The following is a 13,938-nucleotide window of genomic DNA, read 5'->3' on the forward strand; positions in this document are numbered from 1 at the left end:
TCAAGCAATCCCCACGCGTCCCGCAGCGTATCCGAGCTCATCACCAAATCACGACCTTGCACAACCTCGAAGATGACGTCGCAAGCCAATCCCCAGGCTCTCATTGAGCAGCTGCGGATTCTCACTGCCGATCCTAGCTCTTACTTCCAGGATGATGCGCAGAAACGTGACTTCCAGAAGTTGACTCGACAAGCTGCGAGTGCGGTAGAAGAGCCGTTTGAGACCATGCAACGGTTGGTGTACGGCGTGAGTGACTGGAGTGCAGCGTTGTGACACCTTGCAACTGCTGACCCACTCACAGCCTCTACCGCTTGTCACCGCACGCATTGGTCAAGATCGAGGTATATTCGACGCTCTTGCAAAGAATCCAGAGGGAGCACAGCTTGACGGCCTCGCTAAGGCGAGTGGCCTTGCAAAAGGTATCCTAGAATCTGTGTTGGACTATTTGTGCACACAGGGCATGGCCATTGAGTCGAGCCCAGGAACATACAAAGCTACTCCTCTGACACACATGCTTCTCGTACCGCTCTTCAACGATGCTGTCACTCACTTGTTAGTCTTGCCATTGTACACATGAATTCCTACTGACCATACAGTCATGACAACTGCGCCCCAGCTTTCATTGCATTGAACCAAGTACTCGGCAACTCTCAGGATGGGAAGACCGCCTTCAAGGTTGGGCAGCACAGCGAGGAAGATTTCTACACCTGGATGGAGACGCACCCTATTCAGCAAGGCGCCTTTCACCGATTTATGGAAGCCCAGTTCGCCATGCTCCCCACCTGGTTAGATGCGGTCTCCTTCGACACTGAAATTGCGCAAGGCGTTGGTGCAGAAGACGTGGTATTCGTCGATGTTGGCGGCGGAAACGGATCACAATGCGCAGCCCTCAAGAAAGCCTTCCCCGAGCTCAAGGGTCGCATCATTCTACAAGACCGACCAGCCGTTCTTGAGAAGGCATTGAAAGTCCACGGCATGGAGCTGATGGCCCACGACTTCCTCACCGAACAGCCTGTGCATAGTAAGCCCATCCGAACACTTCAAGAAATCATCGATACTGACACACCCAGACGCACGAGCATACTACTTCCGCCAAATCCTGCACAATTTTGATGACGACACATGCATCCAGATCCTACAAATGCATCTCCCCGCGCTCCAACACAACCCCGCCAGCAGAATCTACATCGACGACAAAACGCTGCCCGACGAGAAGCCCGATGCTACCGCGCCAGGTGTCGAGTACACGGCCGCGCTGAGCCTGGCGATGAAAGCGATGTTTGATGCGCAAGAGAGGAGGGAGAAGCATTGGCGGTGGATTATCGACCAGGCGGGGTTGGAGGTGGTGGAGATTAGGAAGTTTACGAAGTTCGATGACAGCATTATTATTGCGAAGAGGAGGTATCAGGACCAGTGGCGGTGATAGGATGGGCGCGTAGGTAGGATTCCGTTAGAGATTGGTGGGAAGTCAGGCAAGAGTTTTCCTCGCCAATATCTCAAGCTTGGAACGCACAAATGCAGGTCAAAGGAGCATTGCTCGGTTCACAGATGCGCGTTTTCGCAAGCTCACTCTTAAAGATTCGAGTGTACACTCGCTTCATCATCTCCTCAATCAAAGCTGACTTTCTTCAACAATTCTTCTTTCTTCTTCAACTCCCGCCGTAGCGTAAAGTCGACGAAAAATCAGCGCACACATCCGCGTAGTGCAATAGGATGGGCACCCGCCGCCTCAGTATGTGCAAGCACAGTGACTCAGCAGCCTCTCCAAAAATACGATAACAGCCAACCGTACGGTCGCTGGACGGGTCTCGATAGGACCAAATCCAAGGTGTTACCCTTGACAGAACAGATACTACATCTGGATCTAAGCCATATGGCAAAGAGAAGATGTCGAGGGAAGGGGAGGGCGAGATGGGGTGGGTTTATATAGTTGGAAGTTAGGCAGTAGGGAAGCACATGATTATCTGAAGTTGGTGTTGCTAGACTGTAATGCTGCACGTGAGTATCTGCCTTGACGATCGTATCATATATGGTGGCGCAAGCTTAGGCTTCCATGTCACGTGATGGTGTGTCAGTCGCAAAGGAAATATCAAAGACTGTATCATGTTCATCGTTGCTTATTTCATTCTCGTCGTTACTTGTCCCGCGCAGCAGGCGCTCTCACTGACCAGCTCGTTAGTCAGCGTCCATGCCCTTGCACCATACATATTCGCCCTTCGATAGTACACCAATCGACAGTTCACATCTATACCCTCATCATTACTTCATGCGAGAACATTGGCATTACGTATGCTGACTCCTTGTGGATACTTAGCAGACAGCATGTGTCTTCTCGTGCTGGCCCTGAAGACTGTGGTCCTCGTCTCCATAGATCTCCTGCGTGCTCTTCTTGACTATGGGCTGGTGCAGTGTCGTGCGGCGGCGCATGGAGAATTGGTGCCTAGACGTGTCAGTTACGCCAGCTACTTTTTTCGGTATCCAGGATGACTCACTCCTTGTGTTCCTCGATCTTCTTCGCGTCGAGGGAGTCAAGTGTTTGCAGGGCGAGCTTGAAGTCGGAGATCAGCGCGTCGCATCTCGACTTGGTGAAGTCCTCGCGAACGACAATGCGCATGAGCTTCATCTTCTCCGAGTGTGGCGCCATGGTGTAAGCGGGTACGACCCAGCCACGTTCGCGGAGCTGATGGGCACTGTTTCAATATCAGCATGATTCGTCTTCAAGTCTGATACCTGAACGTACACAGCGAACTCGTCGTACTTCTTGTCAAGATCTTTATCGAGACGGCAAGCAACAAGCGGCAGACCCTCGCCCTTCCCCTGACTCAAAATGATGAAACCCAAGTTCTCAAGGTTGGCAGCAAGGTAATCAGCGATGCGGGTCAAGTTCAACATAATCCTCCTGTAACCGCGCTTGCCGAGGCGGATCAGCTGGTAGTACTGCCCAATGATCTGCGACGCTCCACGCGAGAAGTTGAGGGTGAAAGATGCCTGATCGGCACCGAGGTAGTTAATGTTGAAGATGAGTTCCTGAGGGAGGTACTTAGGGTCACGCCACACGACCCAACCAACACCAGGGTATACGAGGCCGTACTTGTGGCCGGACACGTTGATGGATGAGACCTTCTCGAGACGGAAATCCCACAGCAGACCAGGGTTGACGAACGGGGCGACGAAACCACCAGAAGCAGCGTCAACGTGAATGTTGCAGTCGATGTTGCGTTCGATGAGGAGATCATTGATAGCCTTTGTGTCTTCGTACTCGCCGGTGTAAGTGGTTCCGAGGATGGTGCAGATACCGATTGTGTTCTCATCAACGAGGTCGACGGCCTCCTTGGGGTCGATCACGTAGCGATCCTTGGTGCAGTAGACGTACTTCTCCTCAACATCGAAGTACCTGCAAGCTTTCTACACAAGATATCAGCAAAGGTCATGCATGTTACCTTCATAACACTGACCTCCCAGCAAACCTGCACAGCCGCGTTCATGACAATGTTGGGGTTCTCAGTCGACTTGCCCTCAGCCTTGCGCTTCTTCTGCCAGAGTTTCTTCATAGCGAGTACACCCAACTAGAACATGTCAGCCACCATTGATCTGTCCTTGTCCATATGTCAACCCACCATGATAGCCTCTGAGGAGCCAATGGTCGAGGTACCGATCGTGTTGGCATCATCGTGAGACGGGGCATTGAACAGCCTAGCGATCATGGACACGCATCCTGTGTTGCCTTAGCCACTTTCTCTCTCAATACGTATAGCCGGTAAGTACGGTTCTGGATATCGGCGCTGACGGGATACTCTTCATAGTCGATGAAGTTCTTGGAGAAGGCGTCACTAGTAGCATGTCAGAAGCTGTCCAGGATGGATTGATGTGTGGTATTTACACCATAAGCTCCTCAGCCTCCTTCTCCATGTAAGTAGTGACGAACGACGCCAAGTTGAGTGTCGGTGTGCCATCGAGCGTAAGATCATCCTTGATCATACGGTGCGCGACCGCAGCCGGCATCTCACGCTCAGGCATCTCATGGCGGGGCAAGTCCTCGCCAGCATACTTGCTGCCATAGACTGTGGCTGTGAAGTCGTCTTGCTCCTCTTCCTCGGTGAGGGGGATAGTGTCGATGCTCTCGTACTGAGAGCGGATAGACTCAATCTCCTTGTCGGTGGAAACGCGGTTGACGTGCACCATGATGGCTTTAGAAGAGCAATTGGCGTGCAGAAGAGAAGAATTGGAGAAGAAAGGTTCCTGTGGAGAAGCAAGATGAGGTATTTAGCCCGGCCAGCGCGGGCCTCATAGCTTTATCATGCTGGTGCAGGAAGGATTACGTCCGTGTCTGGGATGCAGCTACCCCACCATGCCACCAAAACACCACATGCACGCGTTCCCAGCTTCGTACCAGCTCCTTCGACGTACGTGTCACTGTGACAATCAATCAGCTTCGTGTAGCTATGCATCTGCTTCATGTGTGTGCTCGCTCACCGCTGCTCCTGCAAACGACTGAGACATCGAATGCGCAGCTGCCAACACGGTGCCTTGCCAGTGGTTTCTTGCCCACAGCGCTCATTCGAGGATCGTCATAGCGGGGCTTCGCTAAGCACCTGCCCAAGAAGCTTGTTTCTGTTTACGTTCCCACCGCCCGAGGCGCCGCTTGCTCGCGCGGCAGGAAACTGACGCTGGCAGTATGTCACTGCGGGGCGAATGGCCGAGGCCTGTATGGACCAGGAACGCCCCGAGCGTGATTGGGAGAGATCTCAAAAATGATGTTGGTCTTCAAGGACATGGACACACTGGAAAAGGTGAGCTCTTCAACTCCAGCGGTCGATGCAACGCCTCCACACAGTCGGAACAAGTGTCCGTGATCTGCGTGCACTGCGAAGCACACTTGTCAACAAACAAACCAAGTCAAGTCTTGCCAAATGTTTGACTTGACCTGCAATTGGTGTAGTATATACTTAACTTAGGGTGTTGTAGGCTTGATTTGACTTGATATTTGCAAGTATATTTGATGTTTATGTGCCTAGAAAGGTGATGTATTTGGCATTTACTTGGGAAATTTCCTCCTATTTGCACATTTTGTACAATTTAAGAATATTGCTGTTGCTCTGGTCAACAGCCAGCACAGTTCTCAGCTTCATAAACCCAGCCAGCACCCATTGGCACACACATAGGGGTGCTTCTAGCAACTACAGATCTATGTTACATTGTTTTGAAGCAAGTAGATCATCCAACTCGCTAAACATCTGCTCACAATCACAGCTGGAGGCAGATAATGTCATTATATCAATTGCCAATTGACTCAACTAGGGTATTTACTGCAGAGAGCAAGCTAATGTTAAACAGGATTTCCTTGTTTTTTGAACTCCTTGTTGCAATTTGTGCCTTAAGCAAAGCTTGTAGACACTATTCAATTGGTTCTTGGTGATGAGCGGAGGTACAGGGAGTCCGTAGGGGTTGACAGTCACCTAAGCAATGCTTGGGTGGTCAGGGGTAGACTATCTGGGCAGGTTGTAATAACCTTTGTAATAGTCAGGTAGTTGTCTAGTCAAAGACCATGGCAACTGGATCAACTTGTTATTGGAATCTCAACTGCTCTCAAGCCAGACAGTCTACTCTGTACTACTCATTGCCCCCAGATGTCATGGTCTTGGACTAGATGTCTACCCCTGATCACTCCAAGCATTGCTTAAGTGATCAACCCCTTGTTCCTTCATGCTACACTTATCCCTGAGAACCAACCCAACTAGTGCCTACAAGCTTTGCTTAAGATTGTAAGGGTATCTGTGACAGCGAGCTTAGTAACAATGGGGGGTGGTCCCATAAGATTAATTGCTACCGTTTTCCTGGCCATTGTGTGCCCGATTATCTATGCGCTCTTGTCCGTACCACGCTAGCGTCCCGATGGGTTAGCGCCATCGTCCCGACACGTGACAGCCTACTTCCCTACAGCACCATGATGTTACGATCCTACGTCCCACGATAGGACGACAAGCAATAAGTAACCGCCAACCAAACACGGAGGCCTGGGGGAAGGCGCAGCAAGGCAAGGCCGCCCGGCCGGCGCCTAGGGGATTGCTCTCAGCCGAGCTGACACACGTGACAGAGCTCGTCAACGAGCATGGTGCGGTGCTCGTCAACAAGCATGACGTGGTGCTCGTTGACGAACCGCAATCCATCCGGATTGGCCAGGACCGACTCTGCTCGTCAACGAGCAGATCTGGTGGACTGTATATATATGTGTAGGAACACAACCCTTATGGTTCGTGTTCAACCTCGTCAATTAAGTTTGTCATTGGATCTCAACCAACCTTCGAGCTAGACAGATTGCCTGTACTACTCATCGTTACCCCAAGCCGTCGTTAGGTGTTTCACCCAGGCGACTTACCCCTACTGTTCCAGAGCCAGAGTTCATCCTCGAGAACCAATCGAATAGTGCTTACGAGCTTTGCTTAAAGTACAACTTCAACACATGACCCCGTTACAAAGATACAACCTCAACACTGTAGCTGTCCTGTTATGTAGCTCTTTGAAGCTACATCTTTTAAAATACAATCTGTTGTTGTTGTCTGTCCCTGTCATGGCTACCTACTGGCCAGCTCCCTCACACTCATTGCAACCATGTCTGTTAATTGTTGCAAGCCTTATAAACACAAAGTTGTTTTTGAAATCAAGCCTCCTAGAACTTCCTGCATCAAATTATCTGCTGTGATGTAGGCATTTGTGGTTGGCGCAATTGTTGCTACTTCATGGTTATGCATCTGCTAATGCACTCTCCTAACACATGCGCTGTGGCCAAACTAACTTGTCTGCATTTGTGCAACATGTAGAGCAAAAGGCAGAAGAGCACAGAGTTGATTAATGGGGTCCCATTCTATTTGAGAATGATCTTGGGCATGGAAGGAGTGCAATCTTGATGCAAGAACAAAAGGACAAGATCATCCAGATCACAAGCCAAGACCGCCAACACTGCAAGCAGGAGTCCTGGCAAGCAATTGCGCATGACAACTTCAGATGCATAGTACCTGAAATCAGCTTATCAACATTTGAGAATATTATGTATCAAGCTGGTTATGCGTGCCAAAGAGCTGCATGGAAGCCTCCACTTTCATCAACACAATAGAAGGAGATATGAGTGGGCATTGATGCACAACCCAGACAAATACAAGGTTGGAGATGGACTTGGCTATGATTTCCGCAAGGTCTGCTTCACTGACAAGTCTCCTGCACATGTTGGAGAAGAGCAAGGCATGCAGAGAGTTTGGTGTAAGGCTGATGAGACCTATCACAGTGATGTCAGGAAGGATTGCAATTGCAAGGACTGTGCACTACAGTTCTTTGGAGCGTTTCAATATGATCACAAAGGTCCTTGCTGTCATGGGTATTTCCCCTTATAATGGCACTCCTCCACCCACATTACAAAGCGCATTACACTGTTGTGACTTACCCACAAGGCCTCCACCACAGCAAGATTAGCGTACTGCATCATCCTCCAGAAGCCCTTGCTCTCAAAAGTATGCAATGACTAGTTGTTATCTACTAACCAGAGCACCCCAAAACTTGTACATTGAAGTGGCCAAGCTTGTTGGCAACCTCTTGGCTGACATCAACATCTTTACGCAGTGCCTGTTTGATAGTAGACTGCCCGGCGGCAAGCTTTGGAGGCTCAACGCCGTGGTCAGTTAAGCGGTGGCCGTGCCTCTGTGAGCCAAGGTGTCTGGCAGGTGAAGGTATGGCAGAAGTAACCTCACCTATCCTGCCGCTGAGCGCGTTTAAAAGGCAGAAGGTACACTCCTTTAACTTTTTGTCATGTTTGTCAACTACCGGTTGACCTTAAGCGCAAAACGATAGCCGTATTGAAAGACTCAGCTCTTCCTGCCGGTGAGCGTGCGCCTCGGCTTCCAATATTGACGCCTGCTCCTCGATCGAAGCCTCCGTGGCCGCCGCCAACGCCTCGATAGGCGCTACAATCGCCTCCTCGGGCACCAATCCCAGCAGCTGAAGCTCCCACGGTCGCCCATTTGGTGCGTCAACAATAGCCTAGGTGCTTGGAGGCGGTATACTAGAGCTCTGGGATTTGCTTAACATGGTTTTTTGGTGGGCTTGTTTTGCGTCTCTGGTAGCTCAATTGGCTGGTTGCAAGGCAGTTCGTTGCCCTCAAGGGTCTTACGCGTGTATTTTCTAACGCATTTTTGCGGCAGGTTGGGGCCATCGGCGCTGCTAGGGTTGCTGTTTGCACGTTTGGGAGGCATACTAGGCTATCAGAAAGGCAACGAGGTCTCAAAACTCACCCTGAGCTGACGTGTATAGGCAAAAAGTACGCGATAATAAGCCAAAAGTGCGCGACGATGAGCAACAGCTGAGCAAGGGATGGCTGGGTACGGGTACTGATGCAAAAACAGCCAATCACAACACCAAAATATCACTGAGAATTCACACCATTCAGCACCGAAAACACCAACGAACTCATCGAGCACATCAAACATATCGAATCAAGTCGCCCCTGTATACTTGATTTGAGCTCAAATATTCCTCCAGAGGCTTGACTTACTTGATTTGAAGACTTGAGGTTTAAAAGAATCAAACTTGCATGTAGCTTGTTTGAGTTGGAATTGGAGCAATCTGGTCCTGTCGATTGACAATTGTGCTGCCAAGGATCTTTCAGGTCCATGTATCGCAGCTATCGTCCGCCAAGTATCATCGGAGTTCGAAGAGTCGATTTCAATTGGACGATCTTCGAGAAGCTGAAAGTAGATCTGCAGGTGAGATTGCGACGCGAGCCTATGTCAGCAGGGAGAGCAGCCTCAGTGCATGTGCAGCCTCAGCTGGACGAAGGTGAGCCGTAGTGTTTCAGATCTGTGTGATTGTGCCGTGCAACTCTGCAGACGAGCTGACCATGGTGCATTACTGCTGGTAATGACTATGCAATGTGTGCGATGCTGAATACTGAATGCTCGAGTCGAGCTGACCCCATGCCGAAACCAAATGTTTGACAGTGCTGCATGCTCACTCTGAATTACTTCCAACCCCCGTGCAAATGCAACAACGAGGAAACATATGAGAGACATGATCATAGGACAAAGAAACGCTAAGGGTCGAACCATGATGCGCAACATAAGGGAATCGTCGCTTGTGTATATGCCACTCTCGTAAGGCACTTTTCCTTTGTGATCCTCCTCTTCTCGCGTGTAATGCTTATATGATGTTGGCGATACTAATGCGGCTGGCGTTCGATGGTGCGGGGCTCGGTAGAGGCGCTGGCTTTGGTGGCGACTGATCGTTCGAACCAAGCTGAACTCGTTTGACAGGATTGTGCGGTGGTGGGTAGTACGTTGGCTGTGCGGTTCTTGGGCGGTTCTCGTCCATCAGTTGTCGAATTAATCGATCCACTCTGCCCCAGCCCTCCCATTCTTGTGCTGGCGAGACAGAAGTCGGGCGATCGCGCATGGGCTGGTCTTGACCAGGGAGTCGTGAGGCGCCGAATGAAGCGATCTGAGGAGACTTTGTGGATGTCAGATCTGTACCTGCCCACGCCCAACCATGCTCAACACCAGCTTGCACGTCTCCACTGATGTAAGCCAACATCTCCTGATCATACTCAAGCTGCTGAGGCGAGCCGTGTCCGCTTTGTATACGGTCCAGCAACTTTTCCAGGACGAAGACAAGGTTCTTCCCGCAACCAACACCGACCTGCCGCACATTTCCAACCACACTCAGCATGTGTGAGCACATCAGTGCCGCATCGTAGTCGCCTCGGAAACACAGTACAAGAATGCATCGCCAGAGGTGCATGCACGTCAGGTTACTTGCCATGGGCGCTACTCTCGCAGGCCAACTCTTCTCTATCTCTGCCTTCGGCGGGGTGTGGAGTGCCCTTGAGATATACTTTGCAGTTTCCTGAGCCACGCTTGCACACTGTCGAAGAGCTTCCCTTCGCTCAGTGAGATGACAAACAGGTGACAGGTTGCGTCTGTACAAGTGGTACTGGGCGGTAAGAAGGACAAAGAGGGGCGGTAGCGCCGCAGTCTCCAAAGCAGCAGTCGAGCTCGTCTGATATGCCTCAGGCAGTTGCTGTGCTCTAGATTTAAATTTTGAATCGAAGCTTTGCAGCGTTTGAGGAGTAATCATGCTAGACTTCAAGGCCTGGTACAATGGCGCGTATATGCGGGTGATCTGTATGACAGCCAGAGAGCCAGTGAAAGGTGCCGTGTTCGCGTGGGTTCGGAAGAAGCCTTGGGGCTGTATGTAGCGGTCGTCTGCAGGGGAAGGAAGAGAGATATCGCAATCGTTATCGTTGATAAGCATCGGCTTGTTCGCTTCAAATGATGTGATCCTGCAACATGTCAGCTACTGCGTCTTGTCGTTTCATAGCAGCCGTACCTATCTCGCGAGTAGATCGCCCACCAAAGCCTACGCCGAATCTCGCCGTCAACAACGGGCCAGGAATCGACTTCCGTGTTAATGCACAGTTCTTGAGCAACCCTAACAGCATTAGATAGCCACATGGACCCTGCCGACCTCATGTTACTTTCTGCGGCGAAAATGCTCAAAAGCAATGCCACTTGAGCATGTATGATCGTAAGGTCTTGCGCCCAGGGCGTCAGTGCTTGAGTTGCGATGTCAAAGAATGCCATCCCCCTATCTGAGGCGATCGGAGGGCTCCCTGGTGTTGCGGAACTTTGCAAGCTACCACAAGCCAGCACTGCGAAGAACAGTCCGATCCACTCTTGAGGCATCCCGCAGAAGCTGCGTGCCGTGTACACCTCATCTACTTCGCGTTGGAAGATTGGCCAGTGAATCGCTGGATACCACCCGTGTACGTGGTTCAGATATGACCTGGATAGATGCGCAAAATCTGCTCGTGGTGGTACTTCAGGTAAGCCCGATCCTTCCTCGAGCGGAGCGCTTGCTCGAACGTGAGGTGTGTCGAAAATGCCCTGTGAGTAGGTCTGGATGTTTCTCCGTACATGGTCGAAATCGTGCATGACAGGTGCAGTGAGTTTGTGTCGAACGGCTGGTGGTCCACTCGGTTCGTCGGACAGACGGCGTTTTACATCCGCGCGGTCTGGTATAAGCTCTTCCTTGCTGGTTGTTTTTGTCCGTAGCTGTGTGTTCATTTGGGTCAATTCGGCGATCTGGCTCTGGAGGTCCTGAACTTGTCTGTACAGGTGATCAGCATGAGCGACCAACACTGAGCCAACGTGCTTACTTGATCGAAGACATGCGTCTATTTGTTTCCTTTGTGAATTGGCATTTGTGATTCCTGCTGGAGCATTCAGAACATGCTGAGGTCTCCGTGGCGTCGCACTACGATGGCAGTCAGCATCAAGACAATTACATACTCCAAAGCAGCTTTCGCTCTAGCGTAGACATCCTAACATCTGAACCCGCAATTCCACGGCCGCCTTGAGTGAATTATTTTCGTAGCCATCGACTCCAACTAATCGGCTCGACGACCTTGGCGCAAAGAAAGTGTTTCTGCGACAAAGATAGCACCCACAGCTTACGACGTCGAACGTAGTTGGTTGTTGCCACCCTCCACTTACAAGAGTCTTTTCATCTTGCAATTTGTATTTTAGAGACACTCGGACTTACCTTGACTTTTCGCTCTCGGCAAGCATCGCAAGATGGATCTTTCCTCCTTTGCCTGTACGCTCGCTTCTGCGCGTTGAGATTCGCCGAAGAGATCTGGGACGAAGAGATCCCGAAAATTGGAGCATCATGATTCTGCATCTCAGGTAGACTAACAGACGCTGCGCTGGATGCTACAGAATGAGAATATGAGTTCGATGCGTGGCCAGGTGATCTTGCTTCAACCTGTGAGAGAGGCGGGGCAGTCAGGGTCGTTGTACGAATTGGTGGTGGTACGTGTGCGAAAGGGTTTGGAGGCGGTATCATGCTCTGTGGAGATCCTCCAGATGATCCAGGTGGCGATGTGCGCATGTCGTAGGTGAGCTGCGTACTCGCGGACGTCAAAAGAGAAAAGCCAGAACCGTCAGATGGAGGGACCGAGGTGTCCAGGCAAGATAATGCTGCTGTGGGGGATCAGAGAACTTCTCGGTAGCAACCGAACACGATGCCAGTCGGGACCAACAGAATGGACAGAACGGGAGGGCGATGTAAAGGGGACGACCAATGGAGATTTAGTCGTCAGTCCATCTCAGTGGCCAGACCTGGAATGAGGGTGTGTGACGGAACTGATGTGAGGAATGGCTGGGCTGACAGAAGTGGGCTGCTAGGCTGGAATGGAGCTTCCCGTACTTGCAGTGTTCCCAGTGAGGAAGCTTGAAGGAATCGCGTCTCAAGGCTGGACGCGCACCTGAGTCGGGTGCTCCGTGTCGCTTGAGTGAGCCTCAGGGAGTGAGCCAAGCAGATCTTGGAAAGGTACGCCGAAGGAGTGCAAGCTCAGGCTCACGATGTGTACCAAGTCACTGCGAAGAAGAGCGCGACTCGTAAGGCAGCTGTTTTTCCGCGGCTGGCTGGAATGAGTGATGGTCTGTTTGATGGCAGGGGCCCGAGTGGATGCGAGAAACCCGGACAGCTTCCGGTGATGAGCCGCTAGGAACTTACTGACAGCCAAGGGCAGGGACCTCGTGTGGAGCGATCTTCTCGAAGGTGACGTTACGCTGTGAATCAAGTTCCGAGTTATAGAGGGAGAAATCGACTAGCACACACTTTGTAAGACCATGCACGCATAGAGCCTAGGCGCCACCGTACCTATCAACGTCCAAGTAGTGCTCGATTAACGCAGGGGCCTGGCGAGCTTGCCTGTACCGCAGCACGTGTCACTTTGCGATGGATGCTCAATTTGGTAAGGAACCAACGTCCCTGTTCAACGTGAAGGCGCCTTCGGCATGCACCGTACTGGGGTAGAAAATTTTCAAGTTAGACCTCTGTTCGAGTAGCGAGATGAAACAAGTAATGATCATGCACACAACGTACCGGTACTCCCGTAGACGGATAAATCCTGGCGGATAGTAGCGCCACAGGTCTCCCACGAGTATTCGCCCCCGTCACACCATGGGTTCGTTAACTGTCATGCACACTGGTGTGTACCGGTACAAATTCGCCCAACAACGAGCTGTCACACGTGGAAAGAGCAAAGCTTACCGGTCAAATGGGTGGTAGAGCGAAAGCGAAGGTGCTAACCACGGTTAAGAACCGCGTTGACGGTGCCATATCTTGATAGGCGTGCCGGAACAAGATCCGAACAGCTAGTGAAGGACGTTAGCTGGAACGTTTCTCGGCCCTGACGACGTCGTTACAGAATGCCGAAAGCGGTATGCTCACTCTCCGAATCTACGAACGTCGTGTTTGCCGTTTTTCAAATCACGTCCCGCCAGAAAAACGTGGTGACAAGCTGCCGCAGGCGCTACGCTGCGAATGACGGGGTTTTCCTAGCTAATGCTCGTGGCTAGGGCGAGAGCACACGGCTAGAAGCGTGCAGCATGAGGTCTAGTCGAATGGATTGGCCCTGTGTGAGACGCTGGCGGGCCAGGCGCAAGGCGGTCGGTTCTCGTTGAAGAGCAAGGGCAGACCGCTCCGTCATGGTGGATCGTTGCCGAAAGTGCATAAGACCAGCGAATAGCCGCCTCGGACAGCCCGTCCTGCGTAACCAGAAATACGTTGATCAGCGTGTATTCGGCACGTTGCGGCCCACTGCCGTTCGAAATTGCTGAAAGAACTCTGATTTGTCCGTGGTCTGTGAGAAGCTCGCAATTCGCTGGCATCTTGTGATGTCAAACTGGCGATGAACACACTCGCCAAACAGCGGACGCGTTCTCACCTCCGGCAGGGTCCACGCGAGTTCGGCCACCGTTGCCTGACGACGGAACTCATTCCGGCCATCCAGAGTGCAGCAAAAGACCATGACCCCTGCCTTTGCGCCACCACCCTGTGTGGCTCCTTCAGAAAACGTGCTTTCCCCACGCTGCAGTGCGTGTCCGCATC

The 13,938-nt window shown here is 51.5% G+C and overlaps 5 protein-coding genes across 5 annotated transcripts; 2 read left to right on the top strand and 3 right to left on the bottom strand.

Moving 5' to 3' along the window:
- Positions 1–66: 66 nt before the first annotated feature.
- On the top strand, positions 67–1,423 carry BU25DRAFT_354316 (putative sterigmatocystin 8-O-methyltransferase precursor; the record flags this gene model as incomplete). The annotated part of the gene is given in 4 exon segments (XM_033703508.1): positions 67–246; positions 266–552; positions 597–1,021; positions 1,071–1,423. Coding segments are annotated over 4 exon segments (1,245 nt in total), but the record flags the coding sequence as incomplete, so codon positions are not given.
- Positions 1,424–2,100: 677 nt separating this feature from the next.
- BU25DRAFT_416100 (glutamate decarboxylase) lies at positions 2,101–4,502 on the bottom strand (the record flags this gene model as incomplete). The annotated part of the gene is made up of 8 exons (XM_033707699.1): positions 4,474–4,502; positions 3,881–4,413; positions 3,766–3,830; positions 3,618–3,715; positions 3,456–3,566; positions 2,735–3,405; positions 2,493–2,690; positions 2,101–2,440 (listed from the first exon to the last, which is right to left on the bottom strand). Coding segments are annotated over exons 2-7 (1,409 nt in total), but the record flags the coding sequence as incomplete, so codon positions are not given.
- A 2,348-nt stretch (positions 4,503–6,850) lies between these two features.
- On the top strand, positions 6,851–7,628 carry BU25DRAFT_482780 (uncharacterized protein). Its single transcript, XM_033711142.1, has one exon. It carries the CDS (start codon positions 7,062–7,064, stop codon positions 7,383–7,385), a length of 324 nt encoding a protein of 107 aa, XP_033555639.1. The 5' UTR covers positions 6,851–7,061; the 3' UTR covers positions 7,386–7,628.
- A 1,429-nt stretch (positions 7,629–9,057) lies between these two features.
- BU25DRAFT_237607 (uncharacterized protein) lies at positions 9,058–11,377 on the bottom strand. The gene is made up of 3 exons (XM_033701481.1): positions 11,198–11,377; positions 10,369–11,148; positions 9,058–10,321 (listed from the first exon to the last, which is right to left on the bottom strand). Exons 1-3 carry the CDS (start codon positions 11,209–11,211, stop codon positions 9,184–9,186), a joined length of 1,932 nt encoding a protein of 643 aa, XP_033555640.1. The 5' UTR covers positions 11,212–11,377; the 3' UTR covers positions 9,058–9,183.
- Positions 11,281–11,931, bottom strand: BU25DRAFT_404435 (uncharacterized protein; the record flags this gene model as incomplete). Its single annotated transcript, XM_033705123.1, has 1 exon — positions 11,281–11,931. One exon carries the CDS (start codon positions 11,929–11,931, stop codon positions 11,545–11,547), a length of 387 nt encoding a protein of 128 aa, XP_033555641.1. The 3' UTR covers positions 11,281–11,544.
- Between the last annotated feature and the right edge of the window lie 2,007 nt (positions 11,932–13,938).

This window comes from Macroventuria anomochaeta (genome assembly GCF_010093625.1).
Source record: "Macroventuria anomochaeta strain CBS 525.71 unplaced genomic scaffold BU25scaffold_55, whole genome shotgun sequence".
NCBI lineage: Eukaryota > Fungi > Ascomycota > Dothideomycetes > Pleosporales > Didymellaceae > Macroventuria > Macroventuria anomochaeta.

Bases quoted from the DNA above. Each gene is read 5' to 3' on its own strand.
- BU25DRAFT_482780 (XM_033711142.1), top strand. From the start codon at position 7,062: ATGCGTGCCAAAGAGCTGCATGGAAGCCTCCACTTTCATCAACACAAT.
- BU25DRAFT_237607 (XM_033701481.1), bottom strand. The intron at 10,322-10,368 runs GTACGGCTGCTA...GACATGTTGCAG, and splicing joins GCGATCTACTCGCGAGATAG to GATCACATCATTTGAAGCGA.